General features: G+C 34.2%; 1 protein-coding gene across 1 annotated transcript in view; it reads right to left on the reverse strand.

Annotated features, from left to right (window-relative positions):
• Positions 1 to 11: 11 nt before the first annotated feature.
• LOC119832915 (B-cell lymphoma/leukemia 11B) overlaps positions 12 to 25,736 on the reverse strand; it is a 33,215-nt gene continuing 7,490 nt past the window's right edge. Inside the window, exons 2-5 of the mRNA XM_038356739.1 lie at positions 13,808 to 13,984; positions 13,315 to 13,518; positions 12,637 to 12,822; positions 12 to 3,089 (exon numbers count right to left, since the gene is read on the reverse strand). Coding sequence (XP_038212667.1) covers positions 1,096 to 3,089; positions 12,637 to 12,822; positions 13,315 to 13,518; positions 13,808 to 13,984 — 2,561 coding nt within the window. The 3' untranslated portion in view covers positions 12 to 1,095. The remainder of the gene's footprint in view (positions 3,090 to 12,636; positions 12,823 to 13,314; positions 13,519 to 13,807; positions 13,985 to 25,736) is intronic.

Below are 25,736 nucleotides of genomic sequence, written 5' to 3' on the forward strand. Positions count from 1 at the left end.
ACGAACTAGGTCCCGTCTTATTGGCCTTTATAATGAATATCATATCATAAAAGCCACTAAAAGAGGCCCTAATCGGGACACAAAAAAATGGGAAAGGATATAACTATTGGAGACATAACGTACGCATCTATTATAATTTACTTAAAATTATCTAATATAAATTCTATATTTTACATTAAGTACGTATACCGAAAGGTTTCACACTTGGACTAAATTTAGGTACGAGTGAACATACTTCCACGAATCACAAAAAACAAAACTGGAATATTTTTCAGTCTTAATAAAATAACTGGCTTGCCACCCACAGGAAGTTAACGTTTGGAAATGAAGATTATACGCCTCGCAGAATAATTTAATAAATTTTAAGACTAATTACACATTACCTTGTCATTAACATCTACCCTTAATCGCATCCAATTTTGTTTTCTACATTCCTTATTATATTGTTTACAGGAAACTCACCGTTTTGCCGAGAACATGTAATTTTTAAAATTGCCAAACATATTTATAAATATGAACATCAATAAGTAGGTACTCCATTTACAATTACTATTTACATAAGTTATCTAGGATAGGAAACATTTGTTTATTAATATACAAAATACACTAAAATTAACAAAAAGCTTATACAAATACACAATTACTACATCAATCTATGAAGATCTTAGAAATTACTGGAAAAAATATTTAATTGACACTATACAGCTTAAAACTAATTACTGTATAAATCAACGTAGCTAACTTTGGCATTGGTTTCCACATTTCTACAATAAAACAAAAACGAACTTGAAATATAACGTAAAGATCATGTACAGCCTTGAAAGAAAATAACTAAAAACTTTCAAAGTAACATTAACAACGTAACGGGAAATCTTAACACTGGCTCAAACGATATGTCACTAAAGGAAAGTGCCCCTTTCGGAAGCTATTGCGATAGTCATATTACAATTTCGCCACATCAATGATTTCTAAAGACTAGAAATTGAACTTTTTTAATTGCAAGAAGCAAAGTAACGTTCAAGCGAATTGTTTTTTCTAGAAAATCTGGCTGGGTGGCGCAGGAGGTGGGAAACGGAGGCCACCCCAGGGGTAGAGTCACGATGCCTCATCGCGGCAAGCATTGGAATCGTCGGAAAGAGCGAGAGCAGCACCACCGTTACTCTGATTCACAACACACTTCCGCATATGCTTCTCCAGAGTTGAAGGAACCGAGAAGGGCATCTCGCAAAACCTGCAGCGATATACGTCTTTGCCTAATCGACCATGCGTTTTCATATGCCTTGTTAGTTTGGAACTCTGTGCACAAGCGTATGAGCAGAGCTCACATTTATATGGCTTTTCACCAGTATGAGATCGTCGGTGTACAGTCAAGTTAGAACAGTTCTTGAATACTTTTCCACAAAACTCACAAGTATCATTACGTCGTCCATCTTTGGACTTCAGTAAAGGGTTTTGTAGTAGCCCGTTGCTGCTGTTTTTCAGACCGTCAAATATATTTTCTGGCGGTCGCTGCGCATGAAGTGTGGGCAACCACCAACCTTCACCTCTATCCATTTCTAGTTTCATACGCTTCGAAGCTTCGAATGGACTCTCGAAAGGGTTGAACAATGGATGTGGTTGAGGTGGCATTTTCGCGAATTCTTCTTTCAACCGCAATGCAGCTGTCGGTGGCATTCCATTTGGTTTGTCAGAGGGAGGACCGTTATTATTGTCACGATCTTTAGCTAACTGCCATTTAAGAGAGTTACCAGACTCTTGCAAAGCTTGTTTGAATGCCTCACTATATTGTGCTATGTTTGATAAACCAAACTTGTCCATCAATTCACCAACAACGGATGCAGTTGGTGGATGTGCTGGCAAAGCGGGTGTTTGTTTTCGTGTGGGTGCAGAAGGTGCACTGCTATTTGAAACAGTTAAGTCTTCAGCTTCTTCAACTTCATCCCCGTCATCATTTTCTTCTTCCTCTTCCCCATCTAATTCCTCATCCTCCAAATCATCTTCCGTATCATCCTCACCAGTGTCACCAGCCGATTCACCTTCCTCATTGTTACCTTCTGAGCCTCGATGCACTTTCATGTGCTTTTTTAATTTGGAAGATTTTTCAAAAGCTTCATCACACTCAGTGCACTTAAATGGTTTTTCTCCAGTGTGTATTCGCCGATGAACCATCAGGCTGTTTTCAAATCGGAACTTTTTACCGCAGAATTCACAGGTGTGATTGGCTTCATCTGTGCGCTTATTCGGTGGGGATGATGAAGGGCGCTCAGGAGGCGCGTCTGCCGTTTGTGGCTCCACGCGTCGTTCAGGCGAGATGGAGCTGTGCGCTCTCGTAGCTTCACGAGGCGCGTCCACCGTTCCTGGTCCGGCGCCCGCCGGAGGAGTCTGGCCGACTCTGGAGGGCGACGGGGAAGCGAACGGAGGTGAATGCTTCCTGGGGCTAGGAGAGCTGGAATTGCCTGTGGCCGCCCCTGGACTGGTCGTACCGGCCAGTTGCCGCAAGCGCTGCGAGTAAAAATCCAGCTGGGGTTCCAAAGATAAAGGTTGTGAAACTGGAGGTCGCTCTCGAGCTGATAGTGATGTGGGAACTACTGGTGGTCTATCGGCAGGTGATGGAAATGCCTGATGTGGTGGAAGAGAGTTAGCCGCTACGGCCGCCGCCGCTGCAGCTAAGTTGAGACCGTGATGGCGAAATTGTTCCGATACTAGTTGCTCCATCCTAAAACGATGATCATGATGGTTTGGACGAGCGAACAGTGGTGTAGGTGGAACTGATGGGTGGGCTAGAGGTGGTAAGCTACCGGGTAATGGCATTCTCAAAAGCCCACCAACACCAAAAGGGGAATGCATATCTGGTGGTGGTAATAGTGGATGGTGGCGCAGAGACGGCGGTGGTAGCGGCGCCCCAGTCGAAGAACAGCCTGAGCTACTCGATGATGAGCTTGATGTGGAATGGTTTTGCTTATTAGGAAGCTGCTGGGGCATGCTCTCCACGTATATCTTCACACCATGCACATGTTGCACATGCTGCACTAAGCGCCACGCAGAATGCACGCGAGCCTTGCAAGTTGAGCAGACATAGTTGCTCGGTTCTGTGGACAAAAAAGTTGAACGTTAGAAAAACGGTTATCAAATCGTTTGATGGATTCACAGCAATATTAACGCGGGCAAAGTGTCTAGTAATAGCTCTCACATATCGTGGAGTAGGCCTAGGGAGGGTGCGTGGTGCGCATGCTAAGAAGGTCCAAGGGCCCGTCGGCAGGCGTGACGGATAGCCCCTTCGTGTTCCGCGTGATTCATGCACCTCTAAAATCTTATGAAATATACGCGGCGCGGAATCACGTACGGATGCGCGGGTTAAGAGTGTTGATATTGAAATCTATATGTAAATGTATCGTGGTACGGAAAATGGAAAAGCTTCTTTATTGCTTCTACTTTGTAGATCATTTATTTTATTTATAAACACAACACAAACATGAATAGTTGAGAGTTTTTACAACTACCAATATTGCATTGTAATTGTTAAAAATTTAATAAACATTCAAGTACCATCTATGCCAAAAAGTATTTATTTAATACGATGTTATCAGACAGAATCACCAAACACCTAAAGCTCTAAACCACGAGCGCATATAACAAGCATTCCTGCATTCAATTACAAGAAACATATTACAAAAAATATTGATAAAAATAAGCCCATCACTAAGAATGGTAGGCGCGGCAGATAAGCAATCTTGTTAAGACGATTATTGAAATGTAACGGTCAGGCTGTGACCGACCGGAAAGAAGCCAAATACAGGATGTATAAATTCAAGACACACCCGCTTTCGTAATGATTTTCATTTGTATAGCCGAATTGTTTCAATATAAATAAGATTAAAATAGGCGATGTGAGCAAAAGTTCTTTCTATGGGTATCATAAAATGATAAGCAATTAATAATTAATAATTTAACAATAAAAGCTTTAGTATAATTCGTGAAAATAAAATTTAGCTATTATAATATAATTTATTAAGAAACGTAATATAATAATTTTTAGGTTTTTATTTTATTGTATTGTATTTAGGTACACAAAGTATTATACAGTTTAGGTACATTTATTGTAAAAAGTGGTTATTTTAATGATTCTAAAATTTGAAAGTTACAGTATATTCTTAATATAGCAAAACATATTGAAACACCCTTGTATAAAAAAATATGTATCATAAACATCAATGAGTTTTGACCTTTTTATCCGAGCCATTGTCCATTGTATTTTATCTTGGTCAATACGATGTACTTGTGACAAATAAATATCATTACAATGTAGTGTTGGACATTAAAATTATGTGTTGAGCTGTCTTTTTAGAGCTTTGAACCAACATTGATTTTAAATTATAAAATAAACTAGATACATTTCTATGTTGTGTACCAATGAAATTAGCTTAATTCTTTTTGGTAATTTGTTACGTCTACATTTTAATTAAATAGGAAAAATGATTTTCTGCGTACGAACATTTGCATGTTATATTTATCTGCAAATAATAAAAAAAAATATCTAAAAAACGTGCTATAGTCATCTGTAGTATTGTCAGAAATACTTGATACCTTTAAAAATATACATCACTTGAGAGTTAAAATCGAGTCTAAAGGGGTCGGTTACATACAGATGAAGCTAAGAAAAAGCGTGTTAAATAAAAACAAACAGTTTTTCATTCTACTAAGAATATAATAAATTTATCAGAACTGGTCAATGTGTAAATTTGTAAAGCCAAATTTGATAGTAGAATAGGTATACGAATGCGGAATATTAGCTACCATTTACAGTTGTATTTTGCTAACCGTACATATGTCAATTTAAAATCAGTAGCTGTGTCGATACCGTACCGCTTATAAGATTACCGACCTCATAATTTCTTTAGACCGATACAATCTCTAAGCTCGATCGTAATAATAGCGATAATTAAACAAATTGTGTGGGCGATCTGATATGGATCGCGTATTGTGACATGCCTTGGACATAATGTTTATACCAGTCACTAAAAAGCTGGAGCATAAAGCTTATTTATCGATTCACTGTGGAGTGGTATTGTACAATAAGAGTGTGGTTTTGTTATGTAAGAAATCATTTGGGTAAAAAACTTAGGTAAATAAACACGCTGTGCGACGACCTAGAGATCCTGAACTAAATTCCGGCGAAATTTAATACATACGAGTATATAAAAATGCACCTATAATATTAATATTTACAAAGAAAACACTGAAACTCGAAGCTGCACTATAATTAGCGAAAAAACGGTTAAAGCTTGGATTTATCTCAAATTCTCTATGAATCCAGTCGCCATTAACCCCTTAATAAGCCACCAAACCGGACAGAAAACGCATGAATGACGTCAGCAGCGTCTAACAACCGTTTCGATTTCAAAAGGCAATCGGTGATTATGGGCATTGTGTGAGGCAAGAGGCAGTGGGGGTGAAATTTTTAAACGCCACCCGCCTGGACCACCCCTGTCTAAACGAGGGGGACAGTGGATCCGGACATCTAGGATAGAACCTTGGACAAAGAAATATCTATTTTATCTAGTGGAATTTTACGATTTTTAATTCGAAATTTAGTATTCAAGTCGTCTAATTGGGTAATCGTAAGGAATGATCAAATTTTTATTTAAATTTTCTAGGAATTTTTGTCTAAATTAAGGTGAAAATTATTTATTTTTACCTGCAGGTTCATAATTTTTATAAAATATTAATATTCTATTTATTGTACGAGCATCAATGACGTAATATAAAATTTGTTTCATTATATTGCATAAAAATTTTAAATTATTTTGGTATATAAACTACGCGTATTTTGAAAGCAATTTCCACTATGTACTGAGTGTATACGTCAAGAACCATATAAATGGCCAATTAACACGTTTAAAATTCTCTCAATATTTGTCTCATACCACTATATTTAAAAAAAGGAAGCAATGAAAATTAGCTACTTATTACCATTTATTTTCTCATGTCAGTACTTAAAGGTGGTAAACGCTCTTCATTTAATTAATCTTCCCTGACATCGCTTTTACGACATCCGATTTGCATCTAAATGTACAATACGTGAGTTTTGACTTTATCTTTGCAGTTTCTTATTGTATCATATGATATAAACTGTTATTATGTTAAGTATACATAAAAAATTATGTTATTGCAAATGCTTTTTTTTTATTTGCTGCAAAATAAGACATATTATTTTTTTAAATATCGCATCATAAAAATGTATTTTTGCTGCATTTTAAATTTCGAATAAATGACACGAGGATTCAAAAAATACAAAAAAGTGTTAAAATTTTTAAAACTTAAGTTTGAAAATGGAAAATGCAGCGTCATATAGAACATTCGTCGGCCGGAAGCCGTCGGCGCTACTTCCTGTCAACAGTTGTTCACTAGCGCCTCCCGTGGACACCTCGAGAAACTGTCTAAGTTATGAACTCGCTTGCAATACTGCGAATATCATAATAGCTGATTTTGGCTGTTTTTGTATTTTCAAAGCTATTTTATCTCAATCACAATATGTGAAATATAAATTGTTAAATGCGTGCTAAAATAATAAAAAGCCGCTGTACCGAAATGCGAATATAATAGGAGGAAGTTCGTTATATATTCTGTGTGTGCCTGCACGCATTGATACCGCGAATGAGCTCATTTTGAGGCTTTTCAAAATATTTTTAAGACGCGCCACTTTGATGCGTAAAACTCTATAAACCTCACACCGTCAAGAAAATTCTGCAATCACGAACTTATGAAGATATAAAATACTTGAGAAAAATCTACGGAATGAGTTGATATAATTAATTGAGAATTTGAACACTTTCGAGATTTATGTTAAATTTCATTATGTATGCATATTTATATAAATTTCCAAAACATTATTTTTTATATCTATTAAAAACATTCAATACACCCATATACATTCAAAGATTCCACATTCGAAATATCTAGATTATAAATACTAACCACAGATAATATTGAAAAAAAAAAAAGAACATTTATAACGCCAGAGCGCTTAGACCATCGACTTGTTATGCGGCGGATGTCCGTCGCGCCGCTGCTCTGAATGACCGTCTTCCCCTTCCGACCCCCTAACACCCCCAGGGGCGGCCCGGTGCGAATTGTGACCCATAACTGTTACGATATGAGATGTAAAACTGAGGTACATGGTACGTGGACGTGTGGAAGAAGCGGTATGCAGTGGAGCCTTCCAAATTATTGTATTTCGTTATCAACGTATGAAGCATAATATAGGTATAGTGGCAAAGAATGTATTAAAATTATATTATTATAGGTTTCATAACATAGTATAGAAAAAGTCGCTTTCTCTGTCCCAAGGTCCCTATGTATGTGTCTTTAAAACTTCATAACGGATTAAGATGGCGCTTTTTTAATAGATAGAGAGATTCGAGAGGAAAGTTTATATGTATAGTAACATCTATTAAACTAATCGGAAAATAACGCGTGCGAAGCCGCGGGCAAAAGCTCGTAAAACACAACCTTGTCTACATAAAGATAATTTTTTGTAAATCGCATTGAGTTAAGTAACCCAATAGGGTAATTTTTATTGATAATAAAACACTAAACATCTCAAATTACTTTATTAATGATTGTCGAAGATCTAACTTGTGATCTCTTGTTTTCCAAAGAAACAAAAAAGGTTCGCATTTATCGTCGTAAAAATATAATTTTCCAAATCTATACTAATATTATAAAACTGAAGAGTTTGTTTGTTTGTTGGAACGCACTAAGCTCAGGAACTACTGGTCGGATTTGAAAAATTCTTTCAGTGTTAGATAGCCCATTTATTGAGGAAGGCTATAAGCTATCTATATACCACGGGCGAGGCCGGGGCGGACCGCTAGTTATTCATAAAATAATATGATGATGAAGTGAAGATAAATTCATATATCATTTTCACATATCACCTTCACCGCATCTTAGTCATAAGCAAATAGCAAAGTTATGTCCGATCGGAGCACGCCTGTATAAACACAAGTGTGAATGAAACAATACGAGTGACCCCGACTGCGACCTTAGGTTTTTCTAAGGATGATAATAATTTATATAATTTGAAAACTATTTATATTTGTTTCAACAAAGCATACGCTTATTTAATATAGAGAGAACCGGTTAACAAATACACGTAAGAATCATGTTAGCATTTTCCTAGATTCTTCATAAACAATAATCAAATCGATAGCAATATTTCGTTCTCGAATAAAACAAGGATTGGTAGTAACCGAATAATCTATAAAATATATAATAAATGGAATAAAGACGTAAATCCAAATGAAAATTTAATATCCAGCCGCACCCAGAGTGGATAGCTAAAATTGTGATTTCTGTAAACTATAATGTTACTTCGCAAATTGTTCCTCCCCCTAGCCAATCAGTTCCACCTCAGTGGGGCGTGATGTTATTGATAACTTAAATATTAAAACTTGATTTCGATTTGTGTTTTCAACTGCCCAGATATTATGTAATTCATTAATAGTTTCGAGTTTATCTAAACTATGATGAATGGTTATGCTAATGTGTGCTTTAGTTTCTAATATTCCCATATAAATTTAATATGGGAAAACAATAAAAGATACAAAATACAAAAAACAAGCAATAGTGAAAAGAGTCGTTGTCGATTTATTAGTGTATAAATGACATACGTAACGACCAAAAACAAAACCTTTATTCCCAAAGACGCGATCTCCAAAATTGGTCCGCGATGGCCAGATGTGGTGCGCTATTTTAAACTCGTAATAACCGTTGTCGACACGTGTGGAACGGCCATTACCACATATTACAAAAAATTGAAGAAAAACAATAAAATGTTAGGGATGGGGGACAGTGTCGGACGCGGTTTAAAATTAATGCTTGGTAGCTTTGTGAGATATTGACATCTAGGGGTTGATTTGATATTTAAGTATCTTAATTTTGTCATCTTTATAGTTTTTCTAATTTGACGTACTAAAATGGCATACATGTATATAACAAAAATTAAGTTATATATGTGAGAAAATATTACCGGTCTTTAATATTCCCAAAATTGATTTTGTTGTTTACCCCGGTCCAACGAAAGCTATCGATTCGTTAAACGTTCAAGGGCGTGGATCAATGGTAACAGAAAATTTTAATTAATAAATTCTCTCGAACAATCCACAGCGTGGACCCTCATGTGACCACAAAGCAACTATGATAGCTATTCAATGCGCCCTGCGTTATCCAATCGACGTGACCATCAATCCTTTAAAAATCTCTGACCTAGGGGACGAATGTCAGATTCAACCACTATATTTGACATTTCAAAGTCCATTGTTAAAAACGTTCAATGAATTCAATATACAACCGCTCTTCGCGAAGCAATCTATCATAGAATAAATCTATGATATATTTACACACAGTGAATGCATTATCACCAATCCTAAATCAGCTATCAACGGACTCTTTTCACTAAAAGGGTGAGCTCTCTATAGAAAAGGTTGACCCTTCATAAAGACTTATCACCTCATATACAAAATAAGGTTCTACTAATCCTAGATAGTTCGGACGAGATGGTGTTCTAAAACTTAGTGTTAAAGATCAAATTTCTATAACGCTGACGCGAAGATGGGATCTAGTCGAAGTTGGCGGTAGTTTTTTCTCAACAATCTCCTCTCGGACTTAACTTACGTTATCTCGCCCACGAACGTAGGAATAGAACCCGCACATGTATAATAGAGGTGATATTTCTAAAGAAATTTAAATTTGCCCGCAAAGGTCTCGAGATAGGATTAAAGATTGGGTGTAGAGATGGCCCTTTGTGGTCCCTTAAGAAAACGTCCTGATATGGAAATATCGCGGACGCAACTTACAATCATTTGCGGGCGTGATCAAGAGTCGTCTTTGATAACTTTTGAAGAAATATCAACTTAATACCTATATCTGGAATTGTTTTAAAATGTCAAATGTAAAATTTTATAAATAAAAGCCATCATGGTAAAATATTCAAAATTAAAAGAATTTGTATCGCTACCAAACATATATATGTATTTCTAAATGAACATTACTCATCCAACAATCCTGCATTAATTTGTAAACCAAATAAAACGTTTAAACACTGGACGCAATATACACTTGTATCAATATTTATTCTGATACAAAACAAGTGACGGCCATCATTTCTCCCATCCATAGTGATGTTAATGATTTTAAAAATATTCCGTGGACACAACTATCGAAGACGGGTTCTTTGTTACAGATATAACTCATGAGCAACATACAAATATGGAAGGAGCGTCACCTTATTACCTCATTTCTTCGTTAAATGCATTCTAAATATAACTTACACATAGTCAAAGGACACGCGATAGGCACGAGACAATCTCCCCTTACCTTTAACACAGAAAGACGTCAGTTCTAAAATTAAACCCACTTATTCAAAACCGCCACTTAGCTACCTTTCGTCTCACAAAAACTAAAAATATCCTCGACCATTGTGTCACCGTCAAAGAAGTTCCGTAGGTCACGGCAAACACATGAACGTGTACGTGTCAGGAGCACGCCAAACATTTTTTATCTTTGAAAATATTATAAAAGACCGCGCCTGACAATGGAACCTCAGTAGCATCTTTGACAATTATAATATCATACACAACCTTAAATGATACGCCTTTAACGCCACAGAAACGTCCTTCGATATTGAACTCTAAACAAATAGGGTCACAACTGAATATTCATTGGCTGGTCTACAAAACATCATCTCTTTTGTGCGTCATTTCGTCATGGTTAACATAAGGGTCATCACAAAAGCAGAAGATAACAATGCGCGTACGTCAATCGTGTGCTCATGCAAATAATTTTTTTCTCCAAAACATCCCCTTTATCTCTTCGTAAAACGATGGGGTTAATTAATATGTATAAAATAATATAATTCAATTTACGGTCCTTTTTTTAACCGGCACGTTCGGGGCATCTTTTCAATGTTAGAGTTATGATCTTATTTTGACAATATGCACGAACTAGTAGATTTATAGACGCGATTGCTTTGTTTCTATTCAACATAATTCGGTAAATGAAATATCATATAATTTTATTACAAACGGACCCTCATACGTTATTGAATGTAGCTGGTTTGACAGCTCACTCGAAGGGGTTAATATCAGCGTTTAGGATAAACTCAATAAGCCGAAACAACTGGTGTTGAAGCGAAACCTGCAATTGACATTTGGATGATAACGCAATCGTTTTGTGGCACAACTTCTAACGTCCTTTATATTTTTCAAATGTGAATGAAATCAAAATGAAAAGTTCCACAGCCGTTTAGCTCCGTTATTTTCGCTTAATTTTCGAATTACTTGTTTATAGTGACCGTTCATTTTACAAAGCAGTTGGCAAAATGCGGGTTGAAATTTTGAACGTTGTACAATTTTCGGGTTTAAGAAAGCTTTTGTTGTGCAACGGTTTAATACAAAAGTGTCAAATGACGGCACATCTGCTGGTACAAAGGGTTATGCTCGGATAGATTATTTTTCGAACCACCCCCGCAAGATTGCGCTTATGCAAGGCTTATACAGATGTTTCAAGCGATTCCTTTCACGTGTATTTGTTAAGCTGTTGAGAGATTATGATAAGGATTCCTAAATCATTTTATTTCTGCTTTGACGATAGTAAACTTATGATGAAATTTTAGAATGTTTCTTATGTTTATTGTTGATTCTGGTATTAAATACATTAAATACTAATTGATACTAAATAATCTTACGATGTACAATTATTGTTAACAAAAAACTACGTCGTTTTTAAATTGTCAACCAAATTTTAATGGGATCACACGAGAGGCAATAGCTTTCAATAAAAGAAAAGATAATTATTAAAATAGGTTTATCCAGTTGAAACTTCTAAGGTAACAATAAAAAATTACAGTCGCATTGATAACCTCCTCCAGTTTCTTAAATCGTTTGAAAAGTTAACGAAACATAATTTCGATTTGAATTTTTTACAATACGATTGTTGGGAATTAAGGAACAAACAGAGAGCACACTGTATAGATGACAACGTGAAACAAAATCCAAAATGTATGATACAACGATGACATCAGCATTTCCCGAACGGTGTCCAGCATTGTTGTTGTGCAACATCTCGCCCGATACACAATGTGGCAAAGGCTTAAGCGTAACGATAAAATTGTCTACATGGACAAAATCCTTTGAAGCTGACAGCGAATTGAAAGAATCATTAATAAAACTAAATCGGGACGAGAATACACGATGGCACATATTTCTTTTAAGATGATTTGAACGGACGGCTTTATAATATCTAAGCATTGTAACAATTGATATTTTTTGTCACAACTTTATACTTAATATAAGCTTTTATTCAGGACTGTGCCTTATTTAACTTCTTTTACTAATGCAGTCATTTTAAAGTAATTTCTATGTGTTTTAGAATGTTTTACATAACACATTTAGACATTTAGACCTTGCAAGCATTTAGGTTACTTGATGTGATATATTTTAATAAACTAAATAGAGAAATTAATTAGTATGTTGCAGAGAAACGTAGTTAAAAGTTTATGTTTAGGTGACCAATTTATCAGCATCGACCATAGAAATGTTTGAATTAATCTTTTAGAAGAAAATTTTCAGTACTCACCACTATGCATTGTATTGGATTCAGCGTCTGCCATTTCTGTTCTAGATTTCTTTTGGTCCTCAGGAGACCCAGACGTGTCCATGTGTTCCTGTTTGATCTTCGGTTTGATGTCTTCATCGGGAGAACTTGAAGGCATCGGTGATGTAGATGCTCTTCTCTTGGGCGTTGACACTTGCGCGTCTGCATCTAAAATTGTTATATTATTTAGACTATTATTTATAATATGAATCAATACTTAATTTTATATAGTCCTAAAACAAATTAAATACTCTATTTATTCTGTGGCTCCACGTAAGCCTTCCAAAAGACAGTGCGCTTTCCTGCTGGATGTATCCGAGTCTTACGAAGTATAATTTAAATATTTTATAATGTAGGTAAATATATTCATTCAGAAAAGGTGAAAATATGTAAGCGATACACAGTAACCTCAAAATTAACTAATTTCTGAATTATTTTTTCGAGATCCATAATATTATGAATTTCTATTGTGATGTAATTATGCACAAGTAGATACTCATTTACTATCGTTTAAGCTAACTCCTTTTTGATGGAAATAAATTTAAAAAATGAGGAACTTTATATTGTTTATAATATTATTCATATTAATTGAGATAAAATCAAAGACTATTTGGCAACAATTTAAAATCATTCACATACGATACAATCTGGTAAACTGACCGTCCAGTAATCTTTTTGGTGTGCTGGATGCACCACCGTCTTCCAATAAGTCAGGAGGCGCTATCGACGGACTAGCCAAGGGAGGTGTGTGGACTCGACTGCTCGGAGGTCTTCTAGCAGTCAACAGCGATGGTCTTCTGCCACTGGAGTTCCCCGTCCCCAGCTGTCCTGGCCTTGAACCATCCTCTGGGTCGGAATTCGGACCTGTGCAATAGTTAATTTACTAATTTCCTTTCGATAATTGCAACGTTGTAACAAATTTAAATAGGTACGATTTTTCTTTTAGTACGAAGGCCAGTATGGGAAATTAGTTTTCGGTATCGCTCAGTTTAATATAGAATGAAATGACGTAGGTACCATATCTTAATTACTTTTGCTACAGTGTATAGTTAGTAGCCAAATGTTTTGAATTTTTGGGAAGATACAGTTGGGTTTATTCAGCTTAATTACATAAATATAGTAACTCGTCAAATAGCTATAAAGGTTGACATACCAGCACTGAAGCAGTGGTAGGAAGTGAGGTCTTTATCACAGGAGGAGACCTTGTGTTGGATGAACCGAACGATGTCAGCCAACGCGAAAGCCCTCCGACACGCTCCGCATGTGAGGGTATCGGCTGGTACTCCAGGCGTTGGAGAGCCTCCGCCCTCTGCCGCGCTGTCCGCATCCGCTGAAATAATCCTCACGTTAGATAGGTCTAGAAAATTCAGAAATTATAAATAGTAATAAAATCATACTATTTAAATGAATTTATATTCTTTTATACGTAAATATCATTTTAACAAACGGTTACCTTTTTTTGAAAAGCAATAATATTATGCTATTTCCATAATTTGGTAAAAGTGCGTGTGGTCGACATGAGTAAAACAGGCGTCAAAAAGAGGTCGAAATACGAATAACATTGTATTAAAATATAGTCCAAGTGACATATGGACAATGATGCATTCAACCCTTCGAGTGCTAAATTATATATAATTACATCGAGTCACGGTCGAAGGTGTCAGTTGTGAGATTGACCACTTATCTCTCAATGGGACAAAGGGAATAATAACTGTCTTAAGTTTGTGGTTCGTCTTTGAGGGTTCTTTATTGGGACAGCAGAGTTAATAGCTCAAAGCAGATGTGACGGCCGTGTCTCGATGTTTTGACTTGAATAATTGAATGTGTAATGAGAGCCGTAATTTGCGAAAGGAAATGACACTTTCTAATTATCTTTTGTGTGACCTTTATTTTGTTATACGTAATTTATATGTTAATTTGTACGATGTTTTGGGTTTAATTGATTATTGCATAATCATGAATCATAATGACTGACTTTTATATGAATGTAGTCCTACTGAACAGAAGATACAAAATCTATATAAATTTTCTTTCTGTTTCTTAATAAGCCCCTTTTTATATTGATTTGGTCAGTGATATAATTTTTTAATGTTCCACAACTAAGCGTCTTATATCCAGGACTTTAGTAGGTAGTGGGTCATTATGATGCTTCAAATCGTCAACCCATATAAGTTGTTGTACATACGAGTAAAGAATTTAATTGCCTAATAAATAAGCCGACACCGGCATCGACGCTTGGGAATTATAAAGGCGCTTTCACAAGCCTCGCACAATTGGTCGGCACATCAAAGACGCCGGAGCTAATTTTACATAAGTACTATGCAGACTCCCTTACATTCCTTACGCTTTTATTATTATTTTTCCTTCAATCGCTTTGTGAGGAAAGTAGGCCGGTACTTTCTTGCGGAATAATGTACAGGGGGTCGATTGAAACTCGAGTACTAAATTAATATAGCGTAAAAACTACATGATTCTCGCTCATTGTTTGCAATGTCCTACCTAGTTTGTTTAGAGGGTTTATTATGTAAATGTGTCGTGGTATTGATGTAGTTTATTCTGATTTATTTGGGCAGCGGCTTGGCTCGTGTCCCGAATGGTTTTTTAGCGCTTCCGTCGGAATAGTTCCTTCCGTTGTGGCCGCACCTTTATATTTACAAATTAGCTGAATGATTACTGTGATACCGTAAATGTCACGTAATTTAAACCCGTCTTAATAATGTTAACAGAGATAGTTCTCATCGTAATTAACTAAAATTTACATTGATTTTCTGGAGTTTCGGATAATGATAAATCTAAGATTTAAGGATGATGCTAAATTTAAGAATTTAAGTATGGACTGAATTGATTAACAAAGTTTAAAACTTTTAGCCGTTTGTGGCCCTATATTTTATATATCAAATGTGAAGAACAAATATTTTTCTATAAAAATACTTTATGTACATAATTAATAACACGATAACATAAATGTTATTTCAATTTGAATTATACTATTCCAATATCAACCACCAATCCACCTATAAACGATTCTATATATTACCAAGGCCCGGCAAACCCTATTAAGTAGAACCCTATCGCGTTCCGTTTTCCGGGGAAATATGAGAATTTATAGTGATCTATTTGTAAGGCAGGTAGCCACACCCCCGGGCGGGAGTGGACAGTGGTCAGTACATGCGCGATGGACAAACAACACCCACAAATCGGACCGATTTATTGATATGGGGTTGAAGTTTTGATAAGGTCATGTATTGTATACGATTCGGTATATCCTTGCTTTGATTTGTCAATGTAGTTTAAAATTTGGTGCTCAATTATGAAGACTGCATACGCGTAGCGAAAGTTATTTATGGTGACTTAGAATTAAGTTAAAAATCATTACTATTAAAGATCATTTCTTTACACTCTTATAGACTTTTTGGATTAATAATTTATGGATAAATGTATTTTATACCGTAAAAATGTAACATATTTAGGTACTCAGTTGTATTTAAAACACCTTTGATCCTTTGGTTTTAAAGCGGAGCATACCTACATAAATATGTCAACATTTTTAAATGAGTACATCCCAGCTATACATTATCTGTGATTTATTGAAAACGTCTGTCTAGCCTGAACTGTCAAACGCCTCAGGTGACGGGGGTGCCACCCTTCAAAAGGTTCGCGCCGAAAAGTTTAAATTAGCTCGTTACCAACGTTCTGGAGCTAAATCTGTTTTGTTTTTTCACATAGGGTCAATGGAAACTTGCGTGAAGTTTGCTACCGTCGTCATATGAATTAATAATTGTTGGATTACAAATAATTGTTGTATCTTGTTACATATTTACATTTGGCATGTCTTTGGATTTCACGGATTTTAATTGGATTTTATTTAATTTCGTGTTTGTATAATATAGATACAATTTTAAAATTTATATAATTTTGTTATTCAATTAGCATCTCATAGCATGAAGGAATAATGTAAATGATTAAATCATAATTAATCTTATACTATTAAAGCGTTGAAATATTATATATAATATGGGATTACAATAGTATAATCTGATTTCTATATAAACTAAATTTGTATAGAACGTACGTAGAAGATTGATCAGATCATTCATAACGCGATATCAAACAAAAAACATGTCCAAAATTGACACAATCCTGACCACCGTGTCCAATATTAATTGGCAGGGGATCTCAGGCTCCCCATTGTGCCTTTCCATACGAATCATACATTTTTAGCGACAATAACACGAGGTAAAAATAATACAGAGTACCGCGGGGGCGAACGGTTAAATGATTTTATGGGTGACTATTGATTATTGTATTTTGTTCGCAAATTTCTTGCCACAGCGTATTGATATTATGTATGAACTATTTTTAGTATCGCGTGAATAAATTTTTAGAAATACTTTATTTATACGACGTTATTACGAATTTTAAAATTAATGCCAGTAAATAATTGACTTCGACTAGACGAGATATTGTGGAATTCGAAATTCAAATTGTAAGAAGGCATTCTAATGCTCAATTTGTTTTTTACTCTGAGTTATTTCTCGTATTTGAAAGCGACAATTCTATCATAGTCTTTGATATGTATTCATTGAATGGGCCACGTTGTCGGAAATGGACATTGAGTTCAAAGGGCTGTACAAATAAAGCCTTGTGTCGGCGAATTCTGATTCAAGCGATTTGTTTTGTGCTCTTAATGGCTCAATAATGCGATGTTTTTGTTTTTAATGTTGCCTCTTATCGGCCAGCTACTGCAAACTGTAGAAAAAAAGGTTTTACGTCATATTTATGAAACCGTTTATTTTATTATTCCCAATTAGATTTCCATATTTCTTTAATGAGGAAAGCTCTAGTTTAATAAATTGAAACTTATTCGCTTATTTGCATGTTTGAAAGCAGTTCACTGAAATTTATTCCAATTATGACATTTATACTTTAAACGTTAGGATTATGAGCATAATTAGCATTTATTTCCCAGTATTTCGATTTCTAAATATAGAAATACTAGTTTATTACTGGATAAAATATAATCCTTATTCAATACGGTCCAAGATTTATTTGTACTATTTTCGAAGAACATTATTTATATCATAAGCCTATACAATGATGCGGAAATGCTAATGAATACCAATCTATGTCGTGCGTTTTCTCTGAAACTACTGAACCAAACCCTATAGCTTTTATGTAATAGGAGATATTTTTATTAGCCCCATAATAGGGACACCAATTCCAGCGAATTTCAATCAAATAAATCTGTATTTATTATCTACATATATCATAGTTCTAAATTAGTTTTTGCGTAAATTAATGAATTTGAAACGATTCTTTCTCATCTTAGACATAAAAAAAAATTGGTAACAATTGATATAACACACTTATTGACTGAATCTTTTTCATGTCATTTCTGGTTTTGTTATTTATTGAAAAGTCGTATATTTTACTTTTTATAATATTATTTTTATTATAAACTACTATATTAGGATTATTTTCTTATTTAAACCTTCTGTAATTATATACGCTAGTAATTCCCGCCAATAAGCGTCAAGAACGAAACATGGTGGTCAAAAATACATTGTTCGAAATTTAAAAGTGTCCAAGTCAATTTGTAATTCCACAACGGTTCAAACACCACGCCCAGTACATTTGGCTATTCAGGCGAAAGGCGGGCTATGTCAACAGCCTACTAATGACGTCACACTTATGCTTACCCCCGTTCACCTATAATTATAACCCATGTATATGTGTAGTGTTTTATTTTTACTATATAATCAATGCTGGGGCAAGGCTATTGTTTGTTTTTAAGACGCCATTTTGAAATTCTTACATTCGGGTGCAATATAGATGTTTATTGTATTTTTTATAAATCTTATTTTATATAGAATTAACGATTAAAACGTAATGAATCCCATAATGACTGGCCAAGATAAAAAAGTTTAAAACTAACGTCAACGAAACGTCGGGTTAATAATATAATGAATAAATCGTGCTTAATATCCGTTAAAAAGTTTTTAATTTCTTAATGTATAAGAAAATACTAAGTTTAAAACTATTATTAGATGATACCTACAAGTTTAATGAAACGATTGTGATGATTAGCTTAATTGATGTAGGTATTAAAGTAGGTATTTCTAAACCAGTTAGCTTAAAAAAATCATAGAAATACACTTTTTAATTTGTTTTAACATAGGTAATGTGGTACATGGTCAAGTAGTTTATATTAAGTTTTTATTAATTTATTTTCAAATCTCATAGGTTATTTATATATAAATCGTTTGAAGATATTGTTTTCAATTATTTCATACAAAAAGTCACCAACATCACTGGAGGGATTGCAGTTTCGAAACGGAAGCAATTGAAGAATTTCCTATAGAACACAAATCCACGCCATTCGATGGAAAACCCACGGAGTCAACACGGTAACCAAACCAAAAAAAGATAGTTTGAGTGAACGTTCTTTGTTTTTAGAAACGTCGTTTAAAAATGAAAACTGGAACTGGAAAATTCACTTATTAAGTGTAATTAACAAAATACATACTACATGAAAAACAATACTGCATTAATAATAAAATCTAATTATTAAACTTGTACATTTTTGACGCGCACCATAAACATTTAATTTGCGTTGTGCAAAGTTAGCATATGCATGCTATGATGTATTCATGTGGGTACATTCTGATCTTAATAACACTATTATTTTTCACACAAAATGAAGAAATCTTTTATTTATTACTCACTAGCTTTTGCCCGCGGCTTAGCATGCGTTAATTCGGAGTAGTTTAATGGATGTTATACGTAAAAACCTTTATCTTTAATCTATCTATCTATTAAAAAAACTCCCGTCAAAATCTGTTACGTAGTTTTAAAGATTTAAGCATATATAGGGATATAGGGACAGAGAAAGCGACTTTGTTTTATACTATGTAGTGATTATTTCCCCGATTACAATTGGCAATGTTTATCCTGTTACTTATTGATATAAACGAATTATGAGTTTACCACGTTTTTACGAAGCAGGTAAATTTCCCTCAGAGAAAAAAATTGCGGCCACAACTGATCAAATTAAGGCCGGGTCAGTAATAGTGTTACTGATATCCAATACTGGAATATCGGTAAAGAAAACAGACCTCTCCTGTGTATTGCCCTCTTCGTTAGAGAGATTTGAATTTTTTTTTCTTTTTTTGGTGTAAGCTGATATGGAGCTTGGGGAAATGGACAACCCTTAATAGAATTGGATATGAAAATTGTAAATTTATTTTTTACGCGAAATAAAGTAACTGTCGGGTAAGCTGATCTTTATCGAAATTGGTTGGGCCGATAATTGAATTTTTAAAGAATTAAATTTTTAATTCGAAATATATGTAAATTTTGCAAAACTGTATTATATATTGTTTAATGTATAATATTAAGATTAAGTATTTAAAAAATATATTAATTACTTAAAATATGTTGTTTCTTAGTGTGTAATAAATTTTTCTTTATCATGTTAATAATAAAATTTCTCTATCATATTAATACAATGACGCCGAATAATTTATAATCTAATAACTATACCAGAGAAAATATACATTTTATATGTACGTAAAAGAAAGAATTGTAGGCCTTCATTCGTAGGATATTTGTCACGGTACGAGTGTCAATAAAAACGACACACCGGACTGTATGCCACTACACTACGTGCGATAGTGATGTGACTATATCGAGTTTTATCGATAAATTTTTTTTATGACTTTTAATTTGGTGTGTTTGTTAAAGCTGGATGATTTGTTACTTTATATTATCATCAGACAGTGACATGGGTTAAATTTGTTTGTTATATTATAAGCTTTAGGTTATAATGTAGATATATATGACGCTTGCTTACTGCTTTTCTGCTGGATTACGGAAAAATAATGAGTGATACAATAATTTAAACCATACATAATGTTCTTTGTGATTAACTAAATAATTATATAATAGAATATATCGATAGAAAATTTTCTCAATTACGTATTAATTAATGAATATTCAATTCGCATTGTTTTTTAAAGTAGTCCATAATTACAAAATATCCCTTTACACAACCTCTCGCATTTAGTAAACAAAACGCGTCCACTCCAAATAAACCAACCTGCTTAAATCTATTCTATCGATATCGACACAGGAACATCACTGCCCCGTTAAAGCGGACACTTAACCCCTAATCCCCGGCAGTTCTCGGCGGAGTTTATGGCAAAAATCTTAATTCTACCGTGGCTGCCGTTAACTGCCCGCCTCTAATTATTACCACCAATTGTATCTATTACCGATACTTAATATATACAAGAGCGTTGTCCCAACTTTACCCGTTTTGTCTCGGGTTAAAAAAATATTTTAACAGTTTACTAAGTAAATATAAAGCTCTCTGATTATAAAATAGTTATTAAAATTATTTTACAATTAGAGAGTTAATTGTAAACAAACACAAAAATAGAAGCTTATCTCATTTAAAAAAATATTGATATGAATATAACCGAAATTAAAAATCTTATTGGAACGTAATATACAAGAATAGAATATAAATTTGCGTGGTAGTTTTAAGTAGATAACAATTAAAAATAATGAAGTCGACTTATTCTTCAGATTATTTCGTTATACTTGCATCGCAAGCACGGTTCGATTCTGGTCATTATTTGATTTATTTGATCACAAATCTGCATTTTTATCGAATAATTAAAAAGTTTCAATTGTTATTTTTAACTACGAGTGCAGTTAAAAGTGATATAAATAAGAATAAATCTTTTTTAGAGGTTTTAAATCGTACTTTTCAGCAATGAAACTGACCTGATACACACAAATAAATCAAAGGTAGCATAACCTACCCAATTTGAGTTGACTTTAAGAAAGTCACAAAGTTATATTTTTCAGACGGAGTAACAAGAGATATAGTTTTCCCCGAGCAATAAAACTAGGGTCATAAAACTGCGTCCGGTCGGAGTGGTGCCAACCCTTATACTGAAAACCCGTATAAATAATATAGAAGTTGCAGATTTTCTTGGCTCGCTCCCGTTTTTAAGTTTTAACGGATCATTCTGAGATTATAATGAGATTTGAATGACTGAAACTGCTATAAAGCCGACATAATTAGGAGCGTATGTTATAATATTGATATGATAGATGTCACGAATTGTGGAGCAATAGAAGAGTGACTCAAAATGTGTTCTTATATTTATTAACACATGGAATAATTGGCTCGAATGGACACAATATGGGTAAAGCGTTAAAATTGAAATATTATATTTATTGTATTAAAATGTATACAATACCATGATTATGTAGCTACATATTATGTACATATATATATATATATACATGATTATGTAGCTACATAGCTATGTAGGACTACATATCTCTTTATTATATAATAAATGTAAAACAATCGAATCTAAACATATGTAGTGGTTCGTAATAACTTTTGGATATAAATAATTTTGAATAATACGCTATTGCCGCGCTCTGCCTATCCCCGAATGGACATTATTTTGACAAACAGCCTTCGTGGTAAATTTGCGGTCAATGCAACCGAGGAATGCAGTTTATTTAAAATATACTTTTAAATATCGCTTTATGTTGATATAGTGCTGAGGTTTCTTGGCATAAGTGCATTGCATTAAGATTTTGCTGCGCAGTCGTCTGCTTTACCAATATTTTGTTATATTTGCTTTGTGTCTGGGTTGTAAATTTTAGTTCTGGATCTGAACTAATTTAATGCTTGAATACATCTTGAAGGGACCGAATTTATATTTACCTATCAATTTTGTTAGTTTTCCTACTACATAGTTGTTTCTTATATGTTTGATCAAAAGTTCTGCTAATTCTAGTGTGGAAAAGAAACCTATACAGCTCAGTGTTTTTCCCACACTGGAATTAGTACTGCTTAAAGACGTTATGGTAACCAGAATCCATCCATTCAGAATATTTATAACATTCTGGATTAATAGACAATCAATTACAGCTATTATTTGAAAGAATATCCAATATTTTATAGCGAAATGTTCGATACTACAATAAACATACACCAGTCCACTAACTTACTCATTTATATGTTAATGTAAATGGCATCCTCACAGATTCGTACAAAGATATGTTTCGGGCCATATCATTTTCACTGCCTTATTACTTTCCAATTTGTCTTCAACATTGGTTATTGCCTCGTTTATGGCGACCCTCTCCATCTACATTAACTATATTCAAGGACTGTATAGTTATTGACGATATATCGACAACAATCACAAGGCCTCAACACTAATAAGAAACTTATAGGTACATATTTATGTTACATAGTGAAAAGCTTATGAATTTATCAAGCGGATTCTTAAAGCTATGTACCTTTTCGCCTAAGATCGATGCCAGAGTCGAAAAATCTTGACTTACTCCTTGATGATAAATCCATTTTCTTAACGATCACTTAAAAGTTTATAAAAGTTTGTAGTCACTCACGCAACTCTGTGCGCACACCTTGAAGTATACAGAAATAATTCAATGTTCCTCAGACCACTGGGCACTTCAAGAAACGAAGTCATAAAACATGTGATCATCTTCACAGATGAACACAGACTGACTGGCTAGCTCGATTAAAATCGGCACCCAAAGATTTACAAAAAAAGACCCCCAGAGCTCCAGGTAAAAAAATCCGTATCAAAACCGCCGTTTCCTAGTGACCCCGATCACTCTCCCATCCCTTTGTTGAGCTCCTTTTATTTATAATAGTACATTTTTTTCACACACAGCACCCCTAATAACGTGTGAGCGAAAATATGCGTAATCGTCTACGTCACCCAGACGCAGACAGAGTATAGAGAAAGCGCTATAAAGAAAAAACACAACTGTCCCCTATTTGAATAGCAAAAACTGCATGTCACTTCCAAAATGGTATTAGTGAATGAATATGATTTCGGATCTAAATGGATGGTTGACTTATAATTGTGCTGCGCTATATTTAGCATGAATTATTGGTTCGACGTGGTTTTTGTAATACGGGCTGACAAAGATCTGTGCGTTAATGTAATAACTGTAATTGATAAAATATTATAACTTTTACTATACACTTTAGCACTTTTATGGAATTTATATATTTTTTTTTAAATTACGAAAAATAGAAGAAGCTTTATACAATTCATAAATGGCCTAGTTAGTCAAAGGACAAAAGAAAAAAAGACGCTATTTTATTTTTTATATATTTTTAAACAGTAGAAGAAACTAAAGCTAACAGATGCAAAATTAATGAGATACATAATTTCCATTGCGAGATCGAAATCACATCACGAATAGCAGAAAATCCAAAATAAACGTTATTAATAACCACAGATTTGGTCCTCAGATAACAAAATTATGACAATCGAATAGAGCTGCAAGCGAAATGACCCTAGTTCCGCAGTGTTTGTTATTCCTAGGTAAATAAATACCGAAGATTGACGTTGAGTGTACATCTGGTGGGCTGAATAGGGGGATGTGATAAACAATACAATAATTCAATTTTCCTGTGGCCTGCGACAAATTGCGCGTGATGTGTTGCGTAACGAATAAATTCTCTATTTATTTTTTGGCTAAACATAGCTCATGTTTTTACTGAGCTCACGGGTAAGTCATTTCGTATCATTTTATAGTGTCTAACGAAATTAGCATTGTAATACTACTGGAAAAGCTCAACGTACACAATATTCCAAAGATCCTTTAGAACTTTAGTTGTCACAATGACAGTGTATGAATATATTTTTTTTTTGTAAATAATTAAGTTGTTAATAATTATTGTACAATTTTGCACTATCTATGTTTTAATTATTGCTGTATGAATTTGAACATAGTATGAAAATATCTATGTACTTAATACCTACCTCCTGCTTTTTACTATTTTTATACACAGTGGGTTGCCTGGAAGAGATCACTCTTTAGTGATAAGGTCGCCTTCTGTGCTGGTCTAGTTTTAAGTTTTTATATTTAAGGTTTATTTGTATACCAGTACAATAAAGTGTTAAATAAATAAATAAAATAATCCGAAAAGACCGATTCCTTTTGTCTTTCATATTCATTGTCCAAAAATTTGTTTCTTATTTATGTTTAGGTTCAATTACACGTAATTAATCATGGTATATCAGGACAAAGTATGCCAAAAATCCAATTAGTCACGCTAAATTCCAACCTAGGCATTGTTTGGCACAGATAACATACCAATCTTGGTAAACCTGCGACGATATTTTCCGCGTATCAAAGGTTTTATAAGCAAGCGTCATAAGCAAAAAATAATACAGTTACCATGATTTGGGAATGGACCTTACCTGTCGGAGCGTGTGAAAATAAAACAGGTGGGATTGTGGTTCCGGCAACCTGATAATTACGGGATGGACAATGGTGTTTGGGATTCGCGGTTTGCTTCGAGTAAATTTTATATTCGCGGCTGTTCTTAAATTCAATGTCATAATAAAAAAAGTGTTTGTGAAAGATTTTTATATTATAAATTATTTAGTTTTATAGCATTGAAATTTTTAAAAAATAGATGAAATTGGTCACGAGGCGTGATTCCACATACTACATTTTATTCAATATTATCGAATATATTTGTGATTAATTTAGGATTAGCGAAATGATAAAGCATACTTGCATTAAAAAGCAAATGACACGTTCGCACATTATCACGGTAATTACAAGCTTAGTCGTTTATTTTCTATATATAGCCCATGAATATGCACCTATTGCTTTGTATCCATATCAATAGGTACATATTATGTACGTACGTATTCGTGTACGTATGTACACATATCAATTATAATCTTCTAGAAACTTCTTCACATCAACAGTGTAATGAAACGGAAGAACGAAAAAAAATGTCACACATGTTCTAATTCTGGTCAAGAAATCCTTTGTGGACACTTTTGTGTGCATTGATAGATTGAAATGCCAAAGGGTTGGATTTCACCTTTAATGGAACAAAAAATACAGCGACAGCGTGGGAGAGAATTGCAAATCTTTGCAAACATATCGATATATAAATGACCGCTATTAAGCGCATACGTGCATATTTATAGAATTGTTATTTTACAAATGGAAGATCGTATGTTATTGAAGAATATATCTGTATG

The sequence above is a fragment of the Zerene cesonia genome, chromosome 16 (genome assembly GCF_012273895.1).
Source record: "Zerene cesonia ecotype Mississippi chromosome 16, Zerene_cesonia_1.1, whole genome shotgun sequence".
NCBI lineage: Eukaryota > Metazoa > Arthropoda > Insecta > Lepidoptera > Pieridae > Zerene > Zerene cesonia.